This window comes from Mustela nivalis (genome assembly GCF_964662115.1).
Source record: "Mustela nivalis genome assembly, chromosome: 10".
Taxonomy (NCBI): domain Eukaryota; kingdom Metazoa; phylum Chordata; class Mammalia; order Carnivora; family Mustelidae; genus Mustela; species Mustela nivalis.
In genome coordinates this window covers 104012272-104039513 of record NC_139029.1, presented here as the reverse complement: position 1 = coordinate 104039513, position 27242 = coordinate 104012272, and the positions used below count along the sequence as shown (strand labels likewise).

The window sequence follows — 27242 nt, the reverse complement described above, 5'->3', positions numbered from 1 at the left end:
CTTCTTGGTTACTCACTTCATCTTATGAGAGTGGTGACTCATGGAGCCATTGTTAAATGAGGGAAACAGCTCGGTTCAAAGGCCCTCCAATGGGGACATTGGGTACAAAGCTTCTTGGAGATCTTCAAAGTCCAAGCCATCTGATCCATTTGAGTACACGAATGACACAATCCTGCCATGGATCACCCATCCAGATCTTTGGAAGCTTGTTGAAGGTAATCATGTTCTTAAACTCTAGTACATCTATGAAAACGCATTCCTTCGACATGGGAGTCTAACTGGAAAGAGAGGGGGTATGCTCAGGATTTCATAAAAGCCCTGATCCAGGCAGGGCAGGGGGAAGTGCTCTTCTTACCAAATCCTGAGCCTTGATAAGATGTGGCACAGCACCCATAGAGATGAAAGGGCAATTTTTTTTTTTTTTTTCCACAGAGGTGCTCTGGGATTTACCCGTGGCTCTGGGCATGGAGGTGGTAGACCAGAAGTGCATTAACTTTTGTTAAATGCCAATATAGGCTCGTCATTTGCTGTGTAAGATTTGTCTGGTGTTACCTCTTTCAATTCCCATGGCAGCCCTAAGGAGGCAGGAAATAATTAGTGCCTTTCTATAGATGAATCAAGGCTAAGTAGCTTCCACAAAGTCATGTAGCTAGTAAATGACACACCAGTACCTGTTGGAAACCAGTCCTGAGGGCCTTCAAAGGCTGTGTTCATTCCTCTACGACCAGATGAGAGAGGCTGGTACTTAAGTCTGGAAAGTGGGATTTAGAAAGTCTATGTTCCTCTCCTTCTTCCACCTTCTGAAGACACACCCATTCTCCAGCAGAACCCCTATTCTCTAGATCAGAGATTCTGAATCCTAAAATAATCCAAAACCAAGTCCTACTTTGAGTAACACATTATTTGGTAATGTCCCTTTTATTATCCTAATTAAATTCATGGATAACATACCCTGTCATGCATAATTTCATAAATAATGCCATAATTGTAAAGGAGAAAAGTAATTTCTAATAAAAAATGCATTTCAACATATAAATACCCAGATGTGACTACTTTATAAGACAAGGAAATAGTCAGGCTTTTGCACCATATAATAAACAATGAATAGGCCTAGCATTAAGAAGGCTAAATGTCATCTCATACAAGTGGTTTAGGAAAATAAAAAAAGCAGACTTATAAGTGGGCATCAGAACAAAGACCAGTTTCAGAAAATTAATAACACTCCAGACTTACTGTTTCCTGATAACAAAAAGAGGTGAATAGTTTTAGGTAAAGTAGGGATAATACACAACTAATTATAAACCAGTGAAGTAAAAAAAAAAAAAAAGGAAAAGTTGTATGCCTATGTTATTTTTCAAATGTTAATGTTCTTCCTCTAGGATTGTCAGATTTTTAAAAATATTTTATTGGTCTATCATGCATACCAAAAAAGGCCCAAATCATAACTGAACAGATTAAGGAAATATGCAAAGCGAACTCCTCAGGGTAAGCAGTATACCCAGTCCAAGAAATGGAACACCACTATCTCTCCAAAAGTTCTTCTCCTGTCCCTTCCCTTTTACTGTTTCCACCCTCCTTAAAAAGTATGCCCATTCAACTTCTAATACTAAATTAGTTTTGCCCATTTTTGGATATATGTAAATGTACTCATGCAGTATGTAAATGTCTAAATTATTTCATTCAACACTGTGAGATTGAGCTAAATTGTTACATGTGCAGGATTTTTTCCTATTCATTGCTATATAATATTCCTTCATATGAGTATTCCACAACTTGTTTTTCCATTCTACCATTAATGGGCATCTAGTTGTTCCAGTTTGGGACAGTTATGGATCACATTGTATTTAATGTTCTTATATATGCCTTTTTGTGCACAGTTGTATGCGTTCCTGCTGACTAAATACCAAGGAGTTGGAATTATTAGATCCTAGGGATGTCTACTTCAGCTTTGGTAAATACTGCAAAACAGTTTTCTGAGATGAATCCATCAGTTTCCATTTACACTAGGAGTGTATTCAAGATTTCAAGCTGTTTCATATCCTAGCAGCCCCAAGTGTTAACTGTCTTTATTATTTTAACCATCTTGTGGGTAGCTCGTTGTGGTTTAAATTTCTAACTCTTTTATAATACTGATGTTCATCACTTGTTATACACTTACTGGTTATTTGTATATTCTTCTTTTTGAGTTTCCCTTTCAAGTATTTTACCATTTTTTTTATTAAGTTGTTTTTTCTTATTGATCTGTAATTGCTGCTTTATATAGCCTTGATCAACACTATCCAATAGCAATATAATGTGAGCAATGTGTTTAATTTTAAATTTCTAATAACCACATTAAAAGGTAAAAAGAAACATGCAAAGTTAATTTTACTACTGTTTTATTTAAGTTGATATATCCAAAATATTATCATTTCAACATGAAACCAATATAAAATTAATTAATGCAATATTTTGTACTCTTTTTTTTCATTCTAAGTCTTTAAATTCTGATGTGTACTTTACATTCATACAAATCTCAATTTAAATTAACCACATTTCTGGGTCCCTGTGTGGCTCAGTAGATTAAGCGTCTGCCTTCAATTCAGGGAATGATCCCAGGCCCCTGGGATGGAGTCCAACATCAGGCTCCCTGCTCACTGGGGAGCCTGCTTTTCCCTCTGACTACTGCTGCCCTTGCTTGTGATCTCTCCCTCTCTGTCAAATAAATAAATAAATAAATAAATAAATAAATAAATAATAGATTAACCACATTTCAAGTGCCCAAGAGTTAATATGGGTAGTGACTTATGCATTGGATGGACACTGCAAGTCTTGATGCTTTTGTGCTTATGTCTTCCTCAACATCTTGGCTTACTTTCTCACTTTTCTAATGGTATCTATTTTTATAATTATTACTTTGAAATATTTTCAAACCTAAAGAAAAGTTGTAAAGACAGTACAAAGAATTCTCTTACCTATTTACCCTAATTCTTTGTTAGATGTTACTTCTCTCTCTGTCCTCTCTCTCTCCACACACATACACACACACACCCATCCAGCTGAACTTTGAACACTGAAGTTAAGAGTGATTACTCCCTGTGTGGTTAAAAATCTACCTATAACTTTTGATTCCCCCAAAGCTTAATAGTCTACTATTGATAAGAAGCCCTGCAAATAACCGAAAGTGCTGATTAACATGTATTTTGTATGTTATATGTATTATACAATATATTCTTACCATAAGGTAAGCTAGAGAAAATAAAATGTTATTAAGAAAATCATAAGAGAAAATATTTACAATGCTGTACTATAAAAAAAATCTGCACGTAATTGGAACTTTTCATTGTTTCTCATCTGTCTCTCATGCTTTTTACCCTGTATTCTCTTTTTGCATCTCCAAGATTCAAGTCTGAATATTTTCTTCTGATTCAATTCCCCAATTCCTTCTCTTTTTTTCAGATTTTACAACCTGCTGGCAAACTCATACCTTGCGTTCTTACTTTCAGAGATGGCACTTTTTATTTGCACAATTTTTATTTGGTTCCTTTTTATTGTTTCTAAAGTTTTCCAACTTATAATTTAATTTCTTGACTTACCAGCATTGTCCCCTTTGCTGAAATGATTTATTACTTAATTCAATAAATTTTTAAATGAGACAAAAATCTATATAAAGCTTGATGTAAAAAATAAAATCTGTTTATCCCATTCCATTAGACCGCTACAACAGAGAGGGTGGTTTTCCAGAATAATTCTTTTTCTTTTTTATAAGATTTTATTTATTTATTGGAGAGGAAGCACGAGGAAGAGAGCACAAGACAGGTGGGAGGGGGTTTGTACAGAGGGAGAGGGAGAAGCAGACTCCCCACTGAACAGAGAGCCAGACCCTGGGATCTCGACCTGAGCCAAAGACAGACACTTAACCAACTGATCCACCCAGGGGACCCCAGAAGAATAATTCTTATAATGGGCCCATGTGTAGTCAAATGAGGATAGCTGATAAACTGTCTCATAAAACTAAAACAATCTCCATAAATATCAGGCATCCTTCTGATGTTACAACTATGGTTAGAAATGTACATGATGGGAACTGCAAAATTCTTCAAGTCTTCATCAATAGTGGCCCCAATATAAAACTTGGTCTAAACATTCTCTGGTACTAGACCATCACCTGCATAGTTTCCTTTGTGTGTGAGCATCATTCAGACATTGAATCCTTGATAATCCTTAGGGCTGCCTAAGGTTCTGCCTTAACTCTTCAATTTCACCATTACACAATGCTTATACAAGAGATACATGTAGCATATGGACAGTCCATCTTTGTAGTATGTTTGGATTGGCTTTAATGAGAAGTTTATAATTTGCATCAATTGGGATGTTGGTGGACTGATGGGGAAATTTTCTCTTTCTTTAATACACTGGGACCTTTATTGACTTTGTCTTTAGGGTGTGATTACCTTTTCTTTTAGCCTCTTACCTCAGAAGCCAAGTATTTGCTTGATGGCCACAAATTCCTTGCTTTCTCTTGCTTCCCATGTTTACCCTGCAGTCTGGAAGCTTCCTCCAAAATCGGAGCCAAGTACAGTTACTTTAAAGTTCATGTTTAATAACTCTAATCTCTAGATTTCCTTTGGGTTTATTTCCATTCTTTTTTTTTTTTCTTTTTGGTGTGAGTGCTGTTTTATCTGTTTTATATTAAATGCCAAACATTTTTCATGAAAAACTGTAAAAATTAGTTGAAGCTTTAGATGATGTTATATTCAGAGACTATTTACTTTTTTTTTTTTTCTGGTGTATAGTAAGGGTAGAAGCAGATCACCTTAATACAGTTGGAGACTATGTAGATACAAAGGTGGATTTCAGGATTTTTTTTTTCTTTTTTGAGAGTCAGTTTATTTCTTATTTACTCTTATTCCTAGAGTTTATCCCTTTAGGGCCCCAATTAAAAACCCAGGGTGTTTTCCAATCTCCCATCCTCCATGGCCAACTTAATTTTTGGTCCCCAGATTTCAGCGACACACATGTCCAAAGTTCCACGCAAATTCTCTACTTCTCAGCCACTCTTTGATTAGATGTTCAAAGAGAACAGGAGCACCCACTGTGGCTCACAATTTTGGGCTTCCCCTCTCTCTGCATTCTTGGCCTTGTCTATTCTTTCTTCCGTGGTAAATCTCTGATGTCTCCAAACATACGTATTTTATTTTGTCCAGCTTTTCTAGCTCTTCTCAGCTGGAGGATTAGTCTGAAGCAATCTAGCCCATCAATGGAGGAAATTAGGTGCCATGATATCAAAGTATTTTGCAAGATGTGTTTCATGTCACTGATAATGTAAACAGTAATTTCAAAATGCACAGTGTGTATCTAGAAATATTACTATTACCTGAAATATTAATGAAAGAGGAAATTGTCAAATCAATACCAATATTTTAATATTTTATCATCAGTTTTACTGCAATTATATTTTGAGTATTTTGAGTAGACAGAATGCTTAGAGCAAATTATACAATACTTTTGAGACCGTATCCTTATTCTATTTATAAGCTTTGTTTCTCACACAATCTTCTCCTATGTTACTAGGCTTTATGCATTATTTCTTGTAAAAAAAATTTTCCCGGTGTCATTACCTATAAGTCAGGTACAACGAATTATTTTTGTAAAGTCCAGCAGGACATCTGAATGTTATGTAGGACACGTGACAGTGCACTGTGTGATGGGACAATGAGCTGCAGGTGTCTGGCCTCCCTGGCGCAGTCACCAGGAGCATTCCCTTGGTAATTTTTAAAAAGATTTTATGTATTTATTTGACAGACGGAGATCACAAGTAGGCTGGGGAGGGCAGGCTTCCTGCTGAGCAGAGAGCCGGATGTGGGGCTCAATCCCAGGACCCCAAGATCATGACCTAAGCCGAAGGCAGAGAGGCTTAACCCACTGAACCACCCAGGCGTCCCCCACTTAGTAATTTCCAACAAGCAAAAGGCTTCCTCAAGTTTCCAAAATATCCTGTAGGACTCAGTATCACCTTTTTTGGAAACCCTTCATTAAATGTATGAAACCATCCCTGTGGACAGTTCTAAGCCAGGGTGTGTGTGGATCCCAAGGTCATCTTTAGAGCCCAAAGGGTAACATGGACCAGTCACACTGTAGGTCTGATGTCTCCCACCTCTGATAACTCCTAAAGCCATCCAAAACTCAAGAGAAAACAGATTGGTGTTACTATCCACGACAGGTAAATGTAAAGAAGGTAAAGAAGTCAACATACACCATGACTTTTCTTCTTCGGTTAGGATGGGAGTGCTCCTGAGGAGGCTGAGTACCATCTTAATAATAACTACTTGCCTCCTGTGGCTAATAATACATTATATGTTAATAAAAAATTTTTAAATATAGACCAATAAAAAACTATGTAGACACACACACTCACACACAAAGTTGGAATTGTCACCTTCCTGATTGCTCTCATCATGTTCTCTCAATCCTGCTCTTACCCAATAAAGAGGAATTATTCCCAATTTGGAGATAAGGAAACTGGGACTTAAACATTTAAGTGACGACCCAAGATTTTTACAACTATTAAGCACTTCTGTGATTCCTCTGCAGTCCCTGCTCTACTCAAGGCTTCCAACTCTTTTAAATAAGCCTGGGGTGCCTGGGTGGCTAAGTCATTAGGTGTTGGCTCAGGTCATGATCTCAGAGTCCTGGGATTGAGCCGCCCATCGGGCTCCTCGATGAGCCTGCTTCTCCCTCTCCCTGCTGCTCTCCCCGCTTTTGCCCTCCGTGTCAGTATATTAAAAATAAATAAATAAAAGCCTCGTGCGTGCCACGTTTAGAAGTAGAAGGGGGCAACCTGCGGAAAAATTGGTCTAAGAGGGGCCTTAGAGGGGAATTGTCTGGGCTAAGCTCCACTTAGTCCCCATTTCCCCTGCTGCAGGCGTTGTCCTGGGAGCCCACCCCACCCGCCACCACTGCAGGGGCTCTGTTTTCCTAGGTCCCTGATCCTGGCATCCAGATTTCGGGGCATTCTGAACCCAGTGTCCCGCTTCAGCAGCGCATTCCCGGTGGCCCAGCTTCCAAAGCCCTTCTGCTCAATCTCTGAGGTCCAGCAAACCCTCCACCTGCGCCCAGCCACAGGGCACATTGCTCTCCGCCGCGCACTCAGCGGGGTCGGAGACCTCTCCCACTGCGCAGGCGCGCGCGAAGCCCCTCCCCTTAGGTTCCCCTGCGTTCCCTTAGCAACGCGGTACACAATTGCTAGCCCGGCCACGCGCGCGATGTGTTTCGGCAAAGCGGGTGCGCGGGGCTGGGGTGGAGGAATCTAGGGTAGAGGGCAGGAGGAAGAGTGGGGAGGCTGGAGGGCGGGGGCACGCAGTCGTACCTTCCACCGGGTTCGGTCCGGTTTTTGTTCTCGATCGGGCCCAGTCCTGTCTCGGCCTCCCCACAACCTACGTGCCCCCAGGGCATTCACTTAGACGCAGGGGCCTTCCTCACGTGGAGTTTCTGCTCTTTTTGATCCTCAGAGACGCTGGTTAGCTACCCCTTTGGTACACGTCAACAGAGGAAGCTCTTTCCTCACTACCACCCCCAAAACTTGTTGGGGAACAAGTTTCTCCCTCTTCGAGGAGCGCCCCACAGAGGGCCTGGGTGTTACATAGCAGAAGATGTGAGTATACACCTTCCCTTGGGTGGGTCTCAGCGTCCTGTCTGCGAATACCCAGGTTCCGTGGAAGAACATTTCGATGGGATTTGTGATCTTTGGGCTGGCAACATGAGAAGGTGCCCTGGTCCTCTGCAGCCAGCTGTCAGGGCCAGTGTAGGAAATTAAAAGACCCTTGTTCCTCACTTCCAACACCCTCCAAACGCAAGCCTTTCTAGCCTTTCTTCATATAGTCCTCTATATAGCCCCCACTCCATCCTCACCTTCCGAAGCCTCCGAACCAATGCCTCGCATTAGTCCAAACTGGGAATGTTGCTGTGCTGCTAGATCAGTTTGTGAAAGGCCATCAGACTGAGGGTGGGATTATGGCAAATTCAGTTCTGTGGGGCTTACAGGACGGGATTCACTGGCATGCACAGGAATGTCATTTACTCTGCCTAGGCAGCCACATTTCTTTGCAGACTGGTATACCGGTCTTCCTCATAGAATTGTTGCTATGGTCTTCACTCAGAGGAGTCAAAAAAGAAAGAGCAACTTCTGCAAAAGAGTCAGATAAGAACATTTGGAGTTCATTCTGTTTTGATGACTGTAATATTCTCTGTGTGTTTCCTTTCTTTCTTTCTCTCTTCTTTTTAATATACTACCTGAAGGTATATGGATTGGCATACAACCTCTCTAAGATCCCGACCAGTAAAAAAGGATATACTTTTGGTGCCAGAACAGCTGAGAGGTTTAAGGCGATCAACAAGGTTAGAAATGGCTTGAATGTGCTTAGATTTTCGTGACATGTATTTGCATTGGGAAGCAAAGCGGGGAGAGTGGGAAGTTACAAAAAAATGTGCCCTGAAATTCAAGAAAAATATTTAGACGAACGCTATGAAGAAATCTATCTGGAACGTTTAGGGGTTAGCATCTCAAACGTGTATGAGAGTCCTGGGCGCATGGAAAACAGTTCTTTTTTTTTTTTTTTAAGATTTCCAGATTTTTATTTCTGGAACTGTACACCAGGTATTAAAGTACAACAAATACAAAATAATGCTCAAAAAATCAGTGTTTATGTACAAATATTAAAATCAATGCAACAATAGCAACTTCCTCTTGAACATCTGTTACTAAAACTTGTTGTGATTGTCACTAATTAATCTCATACTCACAGGGTACTTATTTCAAGCTGGGACAATTGGAATCACTGGTCATCTAAGAGGAATTTTAATATCTACCTAACAATAAAACTAATAGTTTCCTCCTTTTAGTGAAAAAATAAAGAACTTTTTAAAAAACATAGTAATGTCAATATTTTTATAAATTATTTCAATTTCCATTTGTAGACAATGTGCTTTGAAACTCTGGGCAAACAATCTCCTTGGTGTTCAGGTTTATTCATTATTTTACATTCTTGAAAGAAATGGTACCAAGACCATTTCTTTGGGGCTGACACAGCTTAAGTTTAAGTACCAAAGCTTTGTTTCTATATATCCTTTTATCTTGCCACCTAAAAAACAAATTGCTACTTTTGAACCTTTTAGTTCTCAAGTCTAAAAGTCTTCAGTACAGGATCCTAATCAGTTGTTGGATATTTTTCTGACACTGGAGCTCCAAGAGAGGGGTACTGGCTCTAAAGAGTCTCCCAGTGGGATGGTGGGGGCAGCAGGTGCAACAAGTCACTTTAGTCCTTTACCTCCTGCTGATCTCTTTCTACAGCCTCAGCGTATGTGTGTTTCAATAGCTGAATCCCATGTTTATCTTGGTTTTCTCCCTACTGTAGCCTTATATCTATAGCTGGGGTGGTAAAACTATAGCTGATACATGAACAGAAAAAGGATGAGTCGGTTTTCTTTAATTAGAGTCTATAAGTATATATCTCACCCTCTAACATGTTTATCTTTTTCTGACAAACAGGACACGATGCTTTACCCAGGCATGTACCAGGCTTCAAATCCTCAGGAGCAAATACACAAACAAAATTTTGCTCCATTCAATGCCTTGTTGCCTCGATTTAAGACATACTCAAAGGACAATTCTTATCCTGGGTATGTCTCCTCTCTTCTGGAGCATTTCATCAAACAGCGATAGGAAAGGATGCACAAAGGAGGGGTTCCATCCAAACCATGCCTCTGAATAAGAAACCACCCACCCATCTTTAAAGAGCCAACCTCTGACCTTCCAGATCTCTGGCATCATAGAATTCTAAATCCTAGTGGTTCAGTCAATCAATAGTTACCAATGTGCCAGGCACTTCCAAGGGATCCAGAGGTTTTGTATTAAACCCATCGCACAAGGCTCCTCATTCCTTGCAAATTACACTGCCAAATCTGGACAGATGAGAAGCAAGTACACTTTAAAAAAAATCAGTGGTAATAAGGACAGTTACCATATAATTTAGCAGTCAGACAGTGACCCTTCTGAAAGTGTGGTTACTAATTATGGCAAGACATTAGCCATGAGCTAGGACTGTCATAGGCATACTGGGCAGTGTGGTGACCCAGTGATGCACTGTGAAGACAGTGAACAAGGTGGTGGTGATGGGATGGATGGCGCCACTTTGGCAAGGATGTCCAGAAAGGTCTTTAGGGGAAATGACACTTGACCTGAAGTCTGAATGACGACACTGAGCCAGCCTGTGAAGATCTGGGCCAGGGCTTCCTAGCAAGGAGGAGCTACAAGTGCAAAGGCTGTAAGCTGGGGAGGAATGGGTGGGAGGAGTAAGGGGGAGGCTGGTGTGGCTAGAGTGTGGTGAGCAGAGAGGAACTGAAGACAGAGCAGGAGGGTGGGGGCTGAGCACGTGGCCCTTGTAGACCCAGTGTTTCAGGAAGCCACTCAGCATGGGTGGAACTTCGGGGCAAAGAGTCAAGGTCTTTTTTGGTTCATGAGAAATGCAGGGATCAGTGAATGAGTGTAACTTTCACCAGGCTGCATTAAGGAAGTGGAATCTTGGCCCCCGTGTTGATTCTAAGTACAATTTCTTTCTTTTTTTTAGAGATTTATTTATTTATTTATTTGACAGAGAGAGAGAGAGCAAGAGACACAAGCAGGCAGAGCAGCAGAGGGAGAGGGAGAAGCAGGCTCCCCACTGAGCAGGGAACCCGATGCGGGGCTGGATCCCAGGACCCTGGGATCATGACCTGAGCTGAAGGCAGTCGCTTAACCAACTGAGCCACCTAGGTGCCCCTAAGTACTATTTCTAACACAGCAAAAAGTCTACACCAAAGACCAAGTGTTATGAACAATGGCAATTATAATATAATGCCACCTCAAACTTTAACTGGTTCTTCCTCCTTATCCTGAGATTGCTGATTGAATAATCATCACTCTCTTACTCCCAGTTTCAAATCATGGGCAGTACTTACTCACGATGGTGGTGGACTCTCTTCTCACCTACCCCTCCTGGGATCTCAGCCAAGGACACTGGGTTGCAGAAATATTTTTCAAACCAGAATTGATTTTAATCTTACCTGGGATGTCAAGACTAAATATATATTTTTTTAATTTTATTTATTTGAGAGAGATAAATAAGGGGAGGGAAGTGGGAGAGGGAGAATGGGAGAGGGGGAAGGAGAAGCAGGTTCCTTTCTGAGCAAGGAACCCAGTGTGGAGCTCAGTCCCAGGACCCTGGGATCATGATGTGAGCCAAAGGCAGAGCTTAAGTGACTGAGCCACCCAGGCGTCCCAAGACTATCTGTAATACTCACAGCTAATCAGAAATACATTAAGAGGCAAGGAAACCCCACAGTTGTCCCACATTAGAAAGCTAATTGGCCTGTTGACTTTTCTCAAAGAATTAGGCCAAGTTCAGGGATAGCTGTGGTACTGATGGAGTTCGTATATGGTCACTAAGTCATTACACACGAGGCTTAAATTTTTATTTCTAGCCCTGGCACATACAACCCGGAGATGAAGCCACCCCCCAAAATCACTTGGCCAATGAAATTTGGATCTCCAGACTGGGCTCAGGTTCCATGTCTACAGAAAAGAACCCTAAAAGCTGAGGTAAGAAGACTTGAATTTATGTAGAGCCCTCTCTCTGGTACTTTCATATGTATCAGGAATTCTTATCCAGAAAGAGCTGCAGGAAGTCCTTGCTCCCCTGACAGTAGTTTGTGCGGTTTTGTGCAGATATGCATATGAGAACCCTTTTGGAGAGTTGCCCAGTTTCGTTAGATTTTTATAGGTGGCTATGACTGACGAAAGTCGCATTTTCTTTAATCCTCAAATAATGTTCTGGTACAGGAACAGGACAATTCTATCTTGGTGACAGAGGAGGGAAATCAGACTCTTATAGATTAAGTGACCTGTGCAAGCTGACAACTTGAATCTAGATCTTGTGACTCCTAAGCCAGTGCTCTTTCCATATACCACTAGAGTATCACATCATGAGGGGGCTGTAGAGCATTCTGGTAAGAAGATGGATTCAGGGGACAGATTGCCTGGGTTCAAATACTAGCTCCCATATTGCTGGCTGGGTGATCTCAGGCAAGTTTTCTAAGCCACAGTTTTTCTTCTTTAAAAGCAGAGAGAGTCAATTATCATATGGTTTCACTTATTTGTGGAGCATAACAAATAGCATGGAGGACATGGGGAGTTAGAGAGGAGAAGGGAGTTGGGGGAAATTAGAAGGGGAGGTGAACCATGAGAAAATATGGACTCTGAAAAACAATCTGAGGGTTTTGAAGGGGCAGGGGGTGGGAGGTCGGGGTACCAGGTGGTGGGTATTATAGAGGGCACGGATTGCTTGGAGCACTGGGTGTGGTGCAAAATGAATACTGTTATGCTGAAAATAAAAAATAAAAAAATGAATATTATAATAGAATCAATTTGATAAGGTTTTAAAGATCAAGCTAATGTAGAAAAGCATTTAACATAGTACTTATAATGTAATAAATGTTCAACCCACATGAGCCATCATAATTCCAGAGGTGCTGTTTTTTAAGAGGAAATTTGAGTTAATTCCACAACTATTTGTTAAATGCCTAACGTATCAACATCATCACGCTAGATCTCTGAGTAACATTCAGGAATCAAATGCATAATCTTTGTTTTTGAGAAGCTTACCAGGAATTCTTGGAGACAGGGAGATGACAGAGAGCAGCTGTACATTGACAGAATCCTAAGACTTGGTTCCTATGGGGTGGGCTTCAGCTGTGATGTGCACTTCTATTTTGCAAGTCAGGAAGACCAGAGGCAGAGGGTTCGCATCAGAATATTGACCCAAACAATATTCCTTCATTGCAGTTGTCCACCGACAAGGACTTCAGAAAGCACCGGAACCGTGTGGCCTACCTAAGCCTGTTTTACAATTGAGGTGCTGTGACTACCTTCACGCGCCCCTCCTGACCACAGATCTAGGACTGAGGACAGGGCTGCTCTTCCCCCCTGCACTGCTGTGCTCGCTTGTCTGCCAGCATGGGACCGAGGGAGGGAAGGGGCTCCTAACTCCTATGTAAGAACAGAGAGACTACATCAGAGTGTTCTGTATCCATGTGCTGGTTTGTCATGTACATATGTAGATGGGCCTGGGGGTCCTGCCCAATGTTCAGTGCGGTGGCTCCATTTTACTGAAATACTCATGGGTCTCTGTCCTCACGCTCTAATTCCCAGTCTTATGTGTTCTACCATGAGATCTGGGGACAGGGACTGTTGGCCTCACCATTGACTGGATGGTCAATTTGGATTGGATTGGATGGCCACCTTGGACTTATTCATGGGCTTGCTACACTCAGAGGGTACTGACAGGCAGGGTAAACATTTATTTTTAAGAAAACTTTATTTTTAAGAAAACTGTCCAGATTTCTGAGTTTCTGGCATGCAATGGGAAGGTCAAGAATTTGTTCCCTTTCCCAGACTCACTGGAACAGAAACTCCCCACTTCCCATTACCTCATCTATGTCATTTGTCAGTCATCATGTTAATTGAGTTCCTACCATCTGTCAGGAAGAGTGGCAAGGACTGGGAATATAGCAGGAATTAAAATAACCTCATCTCCTGGTCTGGAAGCCACAGAAGCAATGTCCTGCTGTAGACATATTCCGGGACTGTCTGACTTGCTGGAACACACCCTCTAGGCCCTGGAAATGCTCTATGTGGTTCCTTTAGCAATTTCTAGCAATCCTCAGGGAGCCTCAGTTTTATATTCTGGACCTTGAGCACATGGAAAAGGGAGAGAAAGCAACAGTGTGAAAAACCAGAGGTCTAAAGGCCTGTGTGGGGGACGGGAGGTGTCGGGGGACAAGCCAGGACAAGAGAGAAATGGCATGGAAAAATCCAAACTGAGCCTTGGCCCATTAAAGCTGGGGGCTGGATCTCTGCTCCCTGCTCCTTGCTGGAGAGACACAACAGCTAGGGTCTGTATGACTTAGCAGCTCAAAGCAGCACCATCCCATCTCGGCTGCTGTCCAGCACAAAGCCTGGGGCCCCAGGCTCTCTACATAAAGTCTGAGCCTAGAGGGGCCTCAGTGTCTCTGTGAAAGGGGAAGAGCTGCAGAAGGCAGAGTACCAGAAATGCAGCCTAAAGCCTGCTTCCGGGTCTACCTTTGTCCACTCCTGAGCCCCACCCCCCACTAACCTCCCAGCCTATTTTCTTGGCAGAGCCCCCACTTGCTGTGGCCAACTTCAGAGAACTCATGACACATCAAATCTTCTCAACAAGATAGCATTCTTCTGCACATGGCTTTGATGGCGAATGACACATGGAAGCAGGCCTCAATCAAAACTCCTACCATCATGGCCAAAAAGCAGATTTTGAGATTTCTGGTGACATTTGCATAGTAAGAGCTGGGTCAAAGTGGAACTAAGAAAAGGGGAAGCCAAGACCTCACCACTACTGGTTGGCTCTAAATTCTGGATTTAGGGCGGAGATACAAAGGGGTCTTTCATTCTGTTTAGGTCTTTCAGCCATGACTATGAGCCCAGGAGAATGGACAGAGTTCTAGAGCAGAAGCTCTACCAGGAACAAAGGATATGCCTCCAGGAACAAAGGAAATTGAGTCTCCACGGAAGCTAGAATGTGGGGGACCCAGTTGAAGGCTAGGGAACAGCAGAGGAGCCTGCTAGCAGAGCCCTCATCCTCAAATATCTGATCATCGGTCTCTCCTCCACAACAACCAATATGCGTCCCCTTGACAGAAGAATCAAGTCCGGACATTTCACAAGGTCCTGTCCATCTGACCGCAGCCCACCTTGGTTGCTTCCTCTCCTGCTATCCCCTCCAGGTACCTTGTGTCCACCTGCTGGCATGTCCTGCTGCTCTACAATTGCACAAACTCTCTCCAGCCTCTCTGCTTGTCCTTAGACCAGTTTCTGCGTGAGATCCCTTTTCTAACTCTCTCTACCTAGTGAGTTCTAGAACCCAAATATAGACTGGGTTCCATGTGACCACTTTCTGCATGAATTCATGTTTAAAAACCATGTTACAGCTGCCCAAAACAAAGATAAATTCCAATCTTTATATCTCTTACAGAACATTAAAAAGTCTCTGACTTGTAAGCATAGGCAACATTTCTCAAAATCTTCATCCTATGTTCCCCTCCAAGACGTTGCTGTGGAACATTTCCCCCAATAAACTCCAAATTCCAAATCTCTATTTTCACCTCTCCCATCCATAGTTCTTCCCCTTCTTTCTTCCCTGTTACCTTCCAACTTTTTAAAATTTAGTTTGCTCCTCGTTCCATTTACATCTTTTGACCCACTAGCATCATCGTCCTCTCTCTCTCTCTTTCTCTTTCTCTGTATGTTTTTCTGTCCACAAATCTTCAGTTTCTACCACATAATATACAAGAATCAGACAGGCAAGATCTTTACTAGTGTGGTGGGGACAGAGTAACATATTGCAAGATGGGGAACACTCCCATATTAATAAATCTTGTCCCTGTCCTACAGTGATAGACAAGGCAGAACAGACCATAAGCTGTGGACAGCTTCTGTTGGGTATTATTTTCTAGAATCCAGGAGCAGACGGAATTGCTAGCTCTGGCCTTACCAATACCATATGTTGTTCCCATGGCTGCATTTAGTCCCTCCTGATGAATTTTAGGTCACTCACGATAACCCGAATTTGGTGTATCTTGGTGCTGAGAACTTTTTAGCAATTATATCTCTATCTATAATTAAGGCCAACCACCACCAGAGCATGAATAGAGGTGATACCGAGGCAGGAATGGTGGCTGAAGGGGAAGGGATGAGGATGCAAGTGAATTAGGGCTGAGCTGAGCTCCCTTCCCTTTGACAGAAAAGGCTGTGTTTCCCATGAGAGAAACACAACAGAAAGAGAAAGGAATGGCCAGAGTTCAGACATTACCCAACTCCATAAGATCAATTCCATTGTGTGTTGGTGCGGGGTAATGATGCAATGATGTAGGAAAATGTACACCTCTATTCACCACTATCACTCCCACACATCTGGATGGAGAATTCTTTGCATCTGTCTTCCCAGGTACATCCTTCTAATTATATTTCTTGCAAGAATTTTGGGTCCCAGAGCAGTACCCATTTTTACCTCCTTAAAGGTGGCATTACTGCACTGCCGATGATTGTTCATAACCTACTGTGGATTGCAAGTTCAGGCACTGGGCTTGCTTCAGACAGGAAACATGCTCACAAGCAATAGGCTGATAGAAAATTCCTAGTGAGCCAGCGCCATGTCTTATTTGTCATCACGTGCCTCTGTGCCATTCACAGAGCAGACTTTATCATATAGAAACACGATAAAAAAAATACATTGATCTGGATCTGGTTTTAACAGTAACTGTGTGATTGCCCATCCACACCTCACTTTCTTCCACTGTAAAATGAGATTGGGTTTCAAAACTCAAAAGCTTTCAGGCCAGGCAGATAAAGTCATATGTGAGCAGGCTGAGAGCACCCATAGTGAGTAGGGGGGAAAAGGGTCTATAAAAATACCCCATTTAATGAAAAAAAAATTCATTAAAACTGTGATGCTATCTCAAGAAGAACCACCATTTTGTCATCTGAGCTGGCCTCAGACCACCAGTCTGAAATATTCTCTAAGATTTCTCTTTCTTCTCTAACTTTCAAGAATGGAAAGAAGAATGTGTTAGAAGGGAGAGTTCTGGGAGGGCTGGTCACCTCCACCAGAAAGTAGGTGCTACTGTGTCCTTAATCTCTGTACTGTGGGTCCTCACTCAGGGAGCTCTGCCCTGTATTCTCACCATTGGTCAATTCACAGATCCCCCAAAGAATTGTTGCTAACTTTCAGTTTAGAATAAACCTTTTTTTAATGTCCATTTAGCCACATCATTAGTTTTTATGTAGTGTTCAATGATTAATTAGTTGCATATAACACCCAGTGCTCATCACAATACGTGCCCTCCTTAATGCCCATCACCCGGCCACCCCATCCTTTCACCCCCACCTCTGAAACCATCAGTTTGTTTCCTCCAGTGCATAGTCTCATAGTTTGTCTCCCTCTCTGATTTCTCTCCCTTCAATTTTCCCTCCCTTTCCCTATGATCCTCCATGATATTATATTCCACATATAAGTGAAACCATATGATAATTGTATTTTTCTGGTTGATGTATTTCCCTTAGTATAATCCCCTCCAGATCCATCCACATTGATGCAAGTGGTGGGTATTCATCCTTTCTGATGGCTGAGGAATATTCCATTGTATATATGAGCCATATTGTCTTTATCCATTCATCTGTTGAAGGGCACCTCGGCTCCTTCCACAGTTTGGCTAGAGTGGACATTTGCTTTATGAATGTTGAGGTGCATGTGCCCCTTCTTTTTACTACATCTGTATCTTTGGGGTAAATACCCAGTAGTTCAACTGCTGGGTCATAGGGTAGCTCTATTTTTTAACCTCTTGAGGAACCTCCACACTGTTTTCCAGAGTGGCTGCACCAGCTTGCTTTCCCACCAACGGTGTACAAGGGTTCCCCTTTCTCCACATCCTCACCAACATTTGTTGTGTCTTGTTAATTTTTGCCATTCTATCTAACGTGTAAGGTGATATCTCATTGTGGTTTTGATTTTTAGTTCCCTGGTGGTTAGTGATGTTGAAGTTTTTTCAGGTGTCTGTTATCCCTTTGTATGTCTTCTTTGGAGAAGTGTCAGCTCATGTCTTCTGCCCATTTTTTGACTGGATTATTTAATACAAGCAGAATACAAAGAAGACATCTAGAAGGATCAGTAAGGATGTTTAGAGATTCTTCATTTATTACTTGAGGGAGTATGATTCTAGTGCACAGAGGGATCAAACTAGTCTAATAAAATGCTGCTGTCAGCCCAGAGAAACAATAGAGCAATCCCAGAGTCTTGCTGGGAGGGAGGAAACAGTTGCCTCTTGCTAGTCTACTTAGAAAGGGCAAAACCCACCCTGTTGACAGCCAAGTCGAAGACAGTATAATATTCCCTAAGGAAGACATCTCCCAGAATCCACAGGGGCTGCCCAGTGGAGGAGGGCATGTAAGTGACTTCAATCCCAAGGGTGCAGTAGCCATTGTTCTGCAGAGACGAAGGACATAAGGATATAACCAGATGCATGGAGAGGCCTTTCCCCACAGGTACATCCCACCCTATATTCCACAACACCTGTGGGGTCCCTGGCTTCTTGTTCACCCTCAGCCCTGCCACTGGTGACTCCCCATAGGTGCTCAGATGTGAGCTGGGACATGGAACAGCTCTTTGGACCCATCCAATCCCATTTCCCTGGAGCCTGGGGTGCATACGTACGTTGAGGACATAAGTAGAAGGAGGCAGAGGTAATGGGGTCCCACTGATGACGAAGGTGATGGTGGGCAAGCTCTGTATGGAGTTGCAGTTGACCACAAACTGAGAGAGAGGAAAAGCAGAGCTGTAGAGTGCCAGGGGCCTGGGGGCCCAGACAAAGGGCCCGAATCTCCCATTTCCTGTGAGACTCTCTTCCTGACCTTCCAGCAGACATTGGTTGAGAGCGTGGAAGGCAAAGCCTGATTCCCAGGTACAACACTAACCAGAAGCTTTTGCTTTCCTGGGCCTCTTCGGACACATCTCAGCTCTGAGATTTTGGTTGTACTGATATGGCCATAAGGAGTCAGGCTCATTTCAGAACACAGATTTCTATTGCCAGGAAGTCCCATTTACAGAGCAGAAGCCTGGGCACATTCAGTGTGAAACATGCTCTCACACAATTCATATCCACAGTAGTGTGCACCTATCTATGTACTCAAATCACACACACACACACACACACACACACACACACACACACACACCCCGAGGACCAAGATTTAGTCTGACTAAACTAGACTCTTGCATGCAGGAGGAGCAAACTACAGAAGCACATTTAAGGAGAACAGGTTTGGGTACAGTAGGCTGCTCAGAGTAAAAGCCAATGGAGTATTCCTAGGGAAGAAGGAAACCCAAGAGGACTGGAGAAGTACAATATGCCTGAGTCTGTTGTGTACAGTCAAATGACAGTGGCCACGCCAAGGTGAGATGTGTTCCTAGGGCTTGCAATGGAACAGCCACCCCTCCTGACAACCATTCAGCCCATTCTCACAGTTGGAGTTGGTGTTATTCCCTCCCCTTATGCCTCCTTTAATTCAAGGTTCATGCCTAAAAGGCCATGATGTGTCCCCACCTGTTCTGTCCCACTAGGAGCTCAATTCTCCACCAATCCCTTCTTCTGTCTCTCATGAACTCATTGCACTCAGGCTCCTGTGCTGAGGCTGCCTGGATGTGCAGAGGAGCCCTGGCTTCTGGTTACTCACAGCACCATTCTGATCTTGCTGGGCTCCTGTTGCCTTCACAAAGGATTCTAAGTACTGCTGGGGAACAGTCAGTGGGAAGGTTCCTGTATCCACGATCCCCTGGCAGCCCTGGGAGCACAAGCCGGTGGCCTGGTTACCGATGAGAAACCTGAGGGGAACACCAATACAGAGAGAGTCAGGCATTTCTTGGGGTAGCTGGGTGGCCCAGTCAGTTGAGTTTCTGACTCTTGCTTTTAGTTTGATTCATGATCTCATGGTTGTGAGACCAAGCCCTGCATTGGGCTCCATACTCAGCGTGGAGTCTGCTTGGGATTCTCTCTCCCTCTGACTCTCTCCCTCCCTGTTCTCTCTCTCCCTCTCTTTCTTTCTTTCAAATAAATAAATAAATCTTTAGAGAGAGAGAAGGAGAGAGTCAGACATATTTGCCATAAATAAGTGCCACATCCACCCTAATCTCCCAAAAAGCCAGGGCACACCTTGACACTGCAATCCATGTAATAATGTAATGAAAATTAATAATAATAGTAATTACTATTGGAGTAATATCCTCAGTCTTGGTCTGGTGACTACTCCAGCTCAGCTCTGGGGAGTAGGTACTATGTCTTATCCTCTTTAATCTGCCTACGTGAGGCCCAGCACATAGTGCCAAACAGCTAGAGCTGGTAGTCACATTGTAAATACACATTCGACACTTACCATGTAGAACACACTCTTACACTCTTACAAAAATTATGGTGATATAAAGAGGACTAAATTGTATTTGCTATTTTTAAACAGCCCATTCTAATAGACATGAGACAACACCATAAGCCAATAGCTGCCAATCTCCATAATGTAGTCCTATGTGATTCAGTCCCCGATCACTCATCCAGCTTTTTCTGCAGCTCTACTCTTCCTCTTAAGTCCCTTTGTATTTTGGGTATAGTTGGTGAATCAAGCTACTTGAACGTAATGGTAAACAAGACAAACACCACATACATAACAGAAACACATAAATGGTGTTTAATTGCATCTCTGGTGAGTGCCATGAAAGAAATGCAATAGGCCAGAGAGGAGGGGACTTGATCTACTCTGGTAGTGAGAGTGAGTCAGTCAGACAAGAGTTATTCTGAGAAGAGATGCTTAAGGGGTGAGTGCAATCGGTCCAAGTGAAAAGACCCCTCTATTGCAGGCACAAAAAACTACTTGTCAGACATTCAACTGCTTACCTCTCTCTCTACTCATGCATATTGGGCTTATTACCCTGTGTCTACCTGAAGATGGGGAGCTAGATATTGGGACAGAAGCCAGTAATACTAGGGGACTGGAAGAGAGATTGGGCTCCTGAGAGGCCTTTGGAGAGGCCTCTCCTCCAAAGAGGAGGAGCTAGGAAGTAGGAGCTAATCTGGGCCCCAAAGGATGCACACAGGACATGAGGCACTTCAGGTGATATAGTCAAAAGAGAAGCAAGAAAGTCATGGCAAGGTGCAAGGACATGTTGAAGTCCTCACTATGCGTCAGGAAGTGGTAAGAAGGCCATACTGACAAATAGTGCCCCGCTGTTGTATGGTCTTGAGTAAAGGTCAAAGAAATGCATCTTGAATTGGTAGTGATGGAGATTTCCTGAAGGCCTGGAATATAGAAGTAACTGATTCATGGTCCTGAGCTCTGGGAGAAGATATGCTTGTGCTCAAATTTTGAAATTTGTGAAATGTGTGAACTTTGGATAAGTCACTGAACCTCTGAGCCTTGATTCCTTTATCTACGCAATGAAATATACTACTGAGCACTTTATAGTGTTTAGCGGAACATATATATACAATAATACATATAAAATATTTAGCACAGTATCTGGCACGTAGAAAACATCAAAGACAGCTGTTACTTTCACTGATGAAGAACTTGGTAAAGATTGTGCTACCTGGGATAATGAAGCTTCCAGGAACAAAGACATGGATTCACAGAATCCTAGGAATGACCAACCTGCTGACATGACAAGGTTCAGTGACCAACTCAGAAAGTTCATTCAAGAGCTAGATGCCAGAGTCTACTGAGCTCCAGGAACAATCAGCTTGAGGGTTTGCTGATTCTTTCAGAAGTGTGTGCCAATGCAAGAACAGGAAATAATGTCACATTGGAGGAACATCCTAGGGGTGTCCATGATCCACAGGAATTTTCCTCTAGTACTTACTCATCGATAGCAATCTGCCAGTACAATTCTCGGGTGACGGGAGTCCAGATGATCTCACCAGAATAAAATTGGGAGTTTGAACCTCCCAGGATGAGTTCCCCACCATACTCATAGGTTGGTTGGCTATGGAAGAAAGGAGAAGAGCATGAATTCCCACAGTACACGTGATCAGACATCTCCTTCCTCCCCTCTCACCATCCTTCTCTTTTCAGACATAGAGGAACCAGAGGACAAGGGGTCTTGTGCTTTGATATGCTCTTCAGACTCAACCAGAGGACCTGTTTATTCCTCCCCCTCTCCCTTGCTCATGCTCTGTCTCTGTCTCACTGTCTGTCTGCCTCAAATAAATAAATAAAATCTTTAAAAAAAAATACTTCCAGTGCATTTAAAATAAAATTCTCTCCAAAATGAAATAATAAATTTTCAGAGATGGATGAATTGCATTTAGCTAGTTAAACTCATTGTATCGGGAAATTTTAAGACCTTGGCCCTGTCTTATGTTGACTTGCTGAAAGCCCCCATAGCCTCATTTGCTGAGATCTACCCATGGCAGGGGTGCTCACCGAGAGAAGTAGAAGCTGAAGATGGGCTGGGTGAGCTGGCCCTGCTGCATCATGTTCTGAAGAACTGTTGGGCTATTGCCCGCAGCCAGGTCAGAGTAGGCCATTCCCAAGATACCATCAAAGTATGAATAGTAGAAGGGGTAGTTGGGCTCACTCTCACTCAAGCCAAAGAGCTGGTTGTTGATGACGATGTTCTGAACCTGGGACAAGCAGAAAGAAAAGATTAACAACTCAGGTGGACAAAGTTTTCCCAGACTTAGGTGCCCAGGGAATTGAATCTAGACCCTTTTGCAGAGAGAGGAAGTTGGGTTATTTCATGCTTAGCTCAGTCATGGGTGGGGTCTGGAAGATGAAGGGATTCAGCATCACCCAACCGTACATGTCTTAGAAAGAAGAGTGTGGGAGTTGGGGAAGCAGAGGCCATTGTATTCTAGAGTTAGAGTTTCTACTTCCATGGACAGTGAAAGGACAGTGGCTGATTTTATTTTGAACAATCCATGTGCACAAATGACATAGAAGCTGTGGGTGCTTGATATAAAGAAAAGAAAATAGTGAAAGGAAGGTCTTTAATATCTACAGTAAAACCATGTGGAGAAGGAAGCAGATGTGCTCCATGTGGCTACGGAGGGCAGCATAAGACCAGGGAGCAAAGTCAGGGGAGGCACAATAAAAAGAGCTCCCTGCAGTCAGGACTGCTGGGGAAGCAATTCCTGTCTTGGGAGAAATGTTTAATTAAATCCTCTTCAGCATACTTTCCAAACATCAGTTTCCAGGAATTTGTACCTATTTAGTAATCGTGGGTCTCTCTGAGAGCATTAAGCTCCAAAGAAGGGGATCCAAAGAGCAGACCCACAGAAGGATTGAGAACAGCACTTACAGCCACAGTGTCATATCCCAGGAGCACAGTCAGGCTGCCAAAACCATAGGCCAGAGTATAGCTTTGCTCAGTGCTTCTGTAGGTAGAGGAACTGCTGGGGTTGAACTTGTTATGATTAGCTGCAGATAGACAGAAGGAAATATTAGCAGAATTCATGGCTCTCCCAACATATTTGGAGGACACGTATCCTTGATGGCCTGAGACCATCAGACCAAGCCTGGGATTGGGCCTCACTCTCAGATCCTTTGTGCTGAAAACAATCTGTAGCCCCAGAAAAGTCTGTCCCCTTGGGAAAAAGATGCTGCCCCTTCCCTCCATTTCCTGAGGGATGGCTCAACTCAAAGTGCCAGGAATTGGGACCCATAGGAGAAAACTGAGGAAAGGGAACAATGTAGAAAAGAATGGAAGCCTCAATCTATTTCTGCTGTCTCTCTCCAGAACTGTAGCACCAGCGAAAGTAGACCAAGGTCAAGATTTCTAGATGGTCTGAATTTAAGGAGGATGAGATCATGGGTATGCACCAAGAACTCTGGAATTGGGTGATGAGATTGTGCCCAGTCCTGACTCTGCCCTGCTCTCTGCTCCTCTCCATGGATGAGTGATAATGGTGGTATACTCACAGCAGGCCCGGCTCTGGCAGTAGGTAGAGGGCACCCACAGGTTGGAGGAGCCTGTGTCAAAGAGGATCAGGAAATTTTGTGGTGGTGTCCCAATGCTGATCTCTCCAAAGTAGTAGTTCTGCAAAGAAAAGTTTTTCACTCTCTTCAAGCAGCCAAGTTTTGTCCTAAGGATGGGGAAAAAGTTGACTCACTAGAAACCACATCTTGCCGAAATCATTTCCCTGGGGAGTTAAGTACCTTCTCCCTCAAAAAGTTCTTCTTCTCATCTGCAGCCAGTTTCCTCTCAATATTCTTCATTTTTGTCCCTAATTACAAGCCTGTGACTAGCTGAATCTGGCAAGACAATCTCATCTTCCAAAGCATTTTGACTTTTTATCAGGTGATATCTCTATGGATTTACCATAGGATTCAGCTGCAGAGGTTCTATGCTAGAACATGCAAAGGTGGAGAAGTAATAACTTTTTCTCCATTTCCAGTGTCCATCCCCTCTCCCCACTTCACACACACACACACACACACACACACACACACACACTTCTTTCTCTTCCAGTGTTAAATATTTCTTCACCATTCTCCTCACTCTGGTCACACAGTAGCTAAGGCACTAGAAAGTCTAGAATGAGAGGTAGCATGGAAAGCAAGAAAAGAACTTCACTGAGACACAGTTTAAGTTCTAAGTGAATGCAGGCCAGTCATGTCACTTACCTGCCTCTTCTTACACCATCTATAGAAAGTGAAAGTCAAAATAGGAGATACCTAGGGTGGCTTCTAGAGCTGACACTCATGTGACGTCACTAAGGGTGGTCCATAGGACACCAGTGTGTTGAGATGCCCTGAGCAGACACTGCAGCCTTGAAGAACACTCAAATACTTGCTCTAAGGTCTACCAGTGTATGTTTCCAAATGGGAAGATATATGGCATCTGGAGCCACTGGAGATTTGTCTGGCAGCTTTGCATGTGCTTTCCTTCTTTCCCCTGCAGCCCATCACTGGGACTTCCTTTGGCTCTCTCAACTGACATCAATATGGTCACTGTGAATCTCATAATTGTATAAAGGGAGCTTTAGAGAGTGATCCAGTAATGGGAAGAAAGAAGGAAGGAAAGGGAATACTGTAGTGTTAAGGGGTTCCAACTCATTATTTATCCAGACACATAGGAAGGTGAGACTTAGGTTTAGTAAGAAGTCCAAAATCAGAGCTAATGAGAAGTCTAAATAAATATCCAAGAATGGTTTGTGGCCAAGGGTTATGGACACCACCTCCCCTTCACTTACATCCAGGTAATTGGTGAAGGGCTCATAAGCAACAGCATCATTATTGTAAAGATACTTGGCACCTGGGTCGACCTTTGGGTGGTTCTTCAGGAATGTGTCTAGTACACCCCGCTCTTTCATCACCTGGCGGATGGACTTGCCTTTCTTCAGAATGATTCTGCAGAGATTAGGACAAACAAAAGGAGTGATCTTCACGTTCTTCATTAAAGCAATTCCTTCAATGATCTGGTCTGGAGTTTTCAAATCTCCTTAGAACTCTGAAAATCCACTGCAACATATATTTGGGTTTTTCTACTTACATATTGTTTCCACAGAATAAATTTCTGTTTATCTGAAGTCCCTCCTATAAACTTGGGACATGAATCCTGTTTCCCTCTTTCTTAGCCAACACAACACCAATCCACCCTTACACACACACACACACACACACCCCACATTCATCTATACATACATACATACATACATACATACATACATACATACATACATTTTAAGTCATGGTTCAGTTAATGGTACCAAGACACAATATGATTGCCTTTCCAAAAGATCTGTAGCTGAATCCTCATACATACCTTTCCACACCCTCTGAGAGGTGTAGACAAATCAAGACCAAGACCAGGATCTTCATGATGCTGATTTTGGTGGCCCCCACACACAACAAGACACAGCAGCACACCCAATGTGTAGGACACACAGAGTGAGACTGGGTCTCTCTTTTATACTCTGATCTCCCTGCACTTTTCACCTGTAGGCACGTGGTCTTCTTAGCCTTGTACCAACCTGTGCCCCTACACATCTATGGATTCTGTTTGTTTTTCCTCCTGGCAAGAATTATGGCCTTTAATATCCACTCTGTAGTCAACTTAAGAAGTGATTAGTGACTTTGCTGATGGAATCCAAAGATTAGGATGTGATAGCAAATGGGAAATGCACTGGAGACAAAGTATCCTGGTGCCCACATCTACTGGAAAATGGGTGCTGGCTCCTTCTGCCAGAACAATGGAATAATTTGTTCTTCGGCTCCAAAGTCCATGTGCTTTTGGAGATTTGCAGTAGACTCTCCAGTTCTTCTTCTCCTTTTCCTTCCTGTTCCTCTCATCAGACTCCTCTGTAGTCTTCTAATGTGATTCTCATGGTCCATGACACTCTGATCTTCATTTTCAATTTCTTAGTTCACAATTAGCCAACATATATGGATTGTCTACTCTGCACTTACCACTGCACTAAGCTCTGGGAGTACAAAGAAAATTCAGAAATGTTCCTCCTATGCAAAGTCAGCATCCTGCCTAATGACTGACACAGAATCTGATTATGAGATGATGTGATCACTCTAGCATCCAAATGTCTGTTGAATGAATGAGAATGGTAAGAACAGTATTCATAAAGCAAGCAGAGGCAGGAAGTGACAGCTCCTGTGGGGGCATGGAAAAGCCTTCAGAGAAGAGGTAACTTGAGTTAGGATCTTCCTGGTTGGTAGATGAGAAAGTAAGGAAAGTGGAAAAGCCACTGGAGGCAGAAGCAAAGCCTGAGCAATAGCACCCAGAAGTGCAGTTGGTGTCATGGAACACTGTGACTAGTGTGGCCACAAGAGCACTTCTCAACATGGCTCTTCACAAGCCAAGACCCATCCAAAGGACCTGCACTGGGTCTGCACAGTCCTCATCATGCCACTTAGCTCTGGAAATTATTTTCTACTCAGGCTTCCATTGCAAAGGAAAGGACTATAATGCTAAAATAGGAATACTCTTGATTCTACAAAAGTATATTAAAGCAGCATGTGCTCAGTATCCACAGTATTTAACTTCTGTTCCATCAAACTATTTACTGTTAAGCCTCATACTGATGAAGCACACAATGGAGCATCTGGATCAAACTCTTGGAGCACAATGTTAAGTGTCTACACTGGCATGACTTGATGGTGAGGTGGACCTTGTATGCCATGTTAAGTAACATGGACTTTATTCCTTAAGCAATAAGGAGCCATTAATTTGTTTTAATCAAGGAAATGAAACACTTAATGCTTTTTATATATCCTTTACTAATTTCTAGATTGTAGCCTTCTAGAAGCATGTGGTGAAAGAAGCCAGTTTACAAAATGACTCCCTACATAAAGTTGTAGCGGGCACAAGAGAAGTTACTGGAACTTTGTCATGAATCTACCTTGAAGCCTTTGAGCTATGCACAAAACCAAAGAGTTTCCAATTTCACATGCATGCTCTAATATTTCTGTATAGAAAGAAATTATTAGAGGGAAACTAGAAGATCTACAGAAGATATGCTTATATCCACAACTCCCACATATCGACCTTGGACCAGACACATATTTCATTTACCATTGTAATAACCCAAGAAGCTGATTTAACTTCCCGGTGATCACATAGTGAACCAAAGGCAGAGCTGGGACT

General features: G+C 42.8%; 2 protein-coding genes across 5 annotated transcripts in view; one reads left to right on the top strand and one right to left on the bottom strand.

Moving 5' to 3' along the window:
• The first annotated feature begins 1 nt into the window (after nt 1).
• Nucleotides 2-13089, top strand: CIMAP3 (ciliary microtubule associated protein 3). 4 transcript variants are annotated; one of them, XM_082687433.1, is made up of 6 exons: nt 2-215; nt 7491-7633; nt 8278-8376; nt 9527-9657; nt 11497-11614; nt 12857-13089. In XM_082687433.1, exons 1-6 carry the CDS (start codon nt 41-43, stop codon nt 12923-12925), a joined length of 735 nt encoding a protein of 244 aa, XP_082543559.1. In that variant the 5' UTR covers nt 2-40; the 3' UTR covers nt 12926-13089. The 4 variants fall into 4 exon arrangements, with proteins under 4 accessions (XP_082543559.1, XP_082543560.1, XP_082543562.1 ...); XM_082687435.1 differs by lacking the exon at nt 2-215 and adding an exon at nt 7191-7263; XM_082687434.1 differs by lacking the exon at nt 8278-8376.
• A 4734-nt stretch (nt 13090-17823) lies between these two features.
• The window catches only part of LOC309843248 (uncharacterized protein), a 43879-nt gene continuing 34460 nt past the window's right edge, over nt 17824-27242 (bottom strand). The window contains exons 10-18 of the mRNA XM_082688576.1: nt 25410-25582; nt 24838-24994; nt 23564-23681; nt 22944-23062; nt 22067-22266; nt 21504-21626; nt 19334-19481; nt 18315-18413; nt 17824-18086 (exon numbers count right to left, since the gene is read on the bottom strand). Coding sequence (XP_082544702.1) covers nt 17934-18086; nt 18315-18413; nt 19334-19481; nt 21504-21626; nt 22067-22266; nt 22944-23062; nt 23564-23681; nt 24838-24994; nt 25410-25582 — 1290 coding nt within the window. The 3' untranslated portion in view covers nt 17824-17933. The remainder of the gene's footprint in view (nt 18087-18314; nt 18414-19333; nt 19482-21503; nt 21627-22066; nt 22267-22943; nt 23063-23563; nt 23682-24837; nt 24995-25409; nt 25583-27242) is intronic.

Coding starts and splice junctions, on each gene's coding strand:
- CIMAP3 (XM_082687433.1), top strand. CDS start 41: ATGGAGCCATTGTTAAATGAGGGAAACAGCTCGGTTCAAAGGCCCTCC. Junction 216..7,490: donor TCTTTGGAAGCTTGTTGAAG/GTAATCATGTTC, acceptor TTTGATCCTCAG/AGACGCTGGTTAGCTACCCC. Junction 9,658..11,496: donor AAGGACAATTCTTATCCTGG/GTATGTCTCCTC, acceptor TTTTATTTCTAG/CCCTGGCACATACAACCCGG.